Source organism: Sphaerulina musiva (genome assembly GCF_000320565.1).
Source record: "Sphaerulina musiva SO2202 unplaced genomic scaffold SEPMUscaffold_7, whole genome shotgun sequence".
NCBI classification, from domain to species: Eukaryota; Fungi; Ascomycota; class Dothideomycetes; order Mycosphaerellales; family Mycosphaerellaceae; genus Sphaerulina; species Sphaerulina musiva.
The window spans coordinates 1,750,195-1,753,160 of NW_016017389.1; the positions used below are offsets into that span (position 1 = coordinate 1,750,195).

At 41.2% G+C, this 2,966-nt stretch overlaps 1 protein-coding gene across 1 annotated transcript; it reads left to right on the plus strand.

The window, feature by feature from the left end:
• Window positions 1-16: 16 nt before the first annotated feature.
• On the plus strand, window positions 17-1,320 carry SEPMUDRAFT_47896 (histone-domain-containing protein; the record flags this gene model as incomplete). Its single annotated transcript, XM_016909047.1, has 3 exons — window positions 17-141; window positions 879-882; window positions 1,198-1,320. Coding segments are annotated over 3 exons (252 nt in total), but the record flags the coding sequence as incomplete, so codon positions are not given.
• Window positions 1,321-2,966: the final 1,646 nt, after the last annotated feature.

Here is a 2,966-nt window from a genome sequence, read left to right on the forward strand (position 1 = left end):
AATTAGGAAATACTAGAAGTCTACGGAGCTTTTAATACGCCGACTTCTATTCTTAAGGATTTGTCGAGAGATTACGATAGATTTGGCAACCAATACTAGTAATAGTATATACCGTTTTCAAGCTAAGGCTCTACTTTGCTTGTAGGAAGCAACGGAAGCTTTTCTTATATAGGAGTTCGAAGTCTCTAATATACTAGCGATTTACGCAAAACGGGTAACCTTATAATAGAAGGATATAAAACTTTGTCGCTAGATTCGGAAGCGCTTCGCAGGAGAAGCGAATTCAAGTACCGAGCTTTAATCTTATAGCAATTCGCCGACTACGTCTACCGACTATATACTCCTAATATCGTTTTCGAGGCTAGTACTTAAAGAATTAGTACTAGATATATAAGATAACCCGAAAACGAGCTTCCGTAAGATGTTGTCTCCTATACTAATTATATCTATATAAATCTCTAGGTCTCTTGTTTACGGGCTAGGCACTGCTTATACGGTCGTTATATCAATATTTCCTATTTCCGGCGATCTTACTTTACTATTTCTTACTTCTATTGTCCAAAAACGGCAGGTGCCTACCCTACGTAGACAAAGAATCCCTCGCTTCTAATTGGTCGCGCCCCTAGACCCTAAATTCCGCCGCCTTTAAAGGTATTCCCTACTTCCAAAAAAACCTAACTTGCGATATCAATATTGGTTGTTAACCCCCTCCCTCCCGCTCCGCCCCCTACCCGCTATAACCCCTCCTAGCCTCCGCCTACTGCTCTGCCTACTACTCTGCCTACTACTCCGCCTACTACTCTACCTGCTATACCGCCTACTGCTGCTATCGTTATAGCGCCGTTACTCGTAGTGCGCTGTAAGCTTTCAATCGCTAGAAAGGTACTACGAACATCTGGAAAGAGACTCCCTAGCGTAATAGGTAGGAAAGGGCTTCTATCCGTAGGTATAAAGAAAAATCAAAAAAAGAGAGGCAGTAAGTATACCTAGTCGGCAGACGTAGTCGGTATATATAGTCGGCATATACTAACATTTCTTTTAGAGGGAGCTTTGTAGGAGATCAAAAAATGCTAGACGGAGGTTATAAACTATATCCTAAAGCTCGCGTTCGTACGTATCGTTAGGGATACTATTATCCTTTTTACCGAAGACTACCTCCCTATACGGATCCAAGCGAGCGTACTCGGCATCCTCTAGGAACAGTGCGAGAGTATAGTAACGAAAGTCTTTTCGTTAGCTAATCTTCTCGCTATCTACTATAAGCGAGTTATAGTAATAGCGAAAGATCTCGAATGTCTTCGTAGGCTACTAAAGGAGTAGAATGTCTAGCTAGACAATTACGTAGTTGCTCCCTATAGCTCTAGCCTAGTTAACCCGAGTACGATATATAAGCCTCGATTAAAGACGAAGAAGACGAAATCGAAGCTAACTCTAAAGAAGCCGACTACGAAGAAGAGAAAGAAGACTCCCGCGTCCTTAAGCGAAGACGAGAGCTTAGATAATCCCGATAACCCTAGCGCTTAAACGGGTACTCAAACCGGTACTAGTAGCTAGATAGACGCCAACAATTAAGATCCTCCTAGTACCGATTAGGATAATAGCGATACCGGTAGCTAGACAGATAGGAACAATCAAGATCCTCCTAGTACCGATTAGGATAATAGCGATACCGGTAGCTAGATAGACGGGAACAATTAAGATCCTCCTAGTACCGATTAGGATAATAGCGACACCGGTAGCTAGACAGACGGTAACAATCAAGATCCTCCTAGTACCGATTAGGATAATGCAGATACTAGTAGCTAGATAGACGGGAACGATTAAGATCCTCCTAGCGCCGATTAGGATAATATAGATACTAGTAGCTAGACAGACGGGAACGATCAAGATCCTCCTAGCGCCGATTAGGATAATAGGGGTTTAAACGATTCAGACGGTAAGAAGTAGGCGACTATCGTAATTTCGAGCGGTAATAAGAGCTCGGAATACGATCTAGATACTAATCCTAGCGTTTAAACTAGTTATCCTCTAGCTAATAAGGAGAATACTTAGGACGATAATACGGTACCCCTAACGACAGAGGATGAATATCTCTAGGCTCTCCTCGATTATATTAATACTTAAGAAGAAGAAGACAAGGAGATAGCTTCCGAGAATTCAGATTTTCCTTTTAGGTAACTAGGTATACCGCTTAGTCAAGCAGATTTTCAGTATAGCGACGAGGATATAGGTACCTAGGATTAAGATATCTCGCTTAGCTAAGACTATAATCCTTTCGATTATCTAGATTTAGAGGAGACGGGTCCTAATTCTCTTTAGGAGAGTCGACTAGATATAGAGAGAGAGGATAAAGAAGAGGAGTCGTAGTAGGAGTTTGATAAGGAGATAATAGAATTAGAGGATATAGCAAGGGCAGTATATACGGTAGCTATAGATTAAGCGAATAATCGGGGTACGTAAGAATTCGTAGCTAGGGGAAGTATCGATAAGATACTAAGTATACTTATAGAAGAGCCTATTACCGAACGAGACAGACTAGAGACAGAAATTTCAGCTCGCTTTATCCTTAGAGCTACTTGTTTAAGGACCCTATTATTAATAAGGACGGAGCCGGCTTTCTAAGCGGCCTAGCGAAGAATAGAGATACGTAAGGCCTAGAGAGTAAGGCAGCAGTATATAGTAACCGAAAGTCGGTTTAAATACTAGATACGCGTTCTAGCTAGACTAGAGAAGGAGATATTGAAGTATTTACTATAAGCCTAAGATCTGAAGTAATTTGGTTTTTCTAATTTTCGTAGTCGGTAGGTATAGTCGGTAGGTATTATTAGCTATAGAAGGAGATGTCGAAGTACTTACTATAAACTCCTAAATTAATTTGCTTTTTCCTAATTCTCGTAGTCGGCAGGTATAGTCGGCAGCTATTGTTAGCGAGTTCAGGCAGTACGGTATATACGAGGCTTATTACT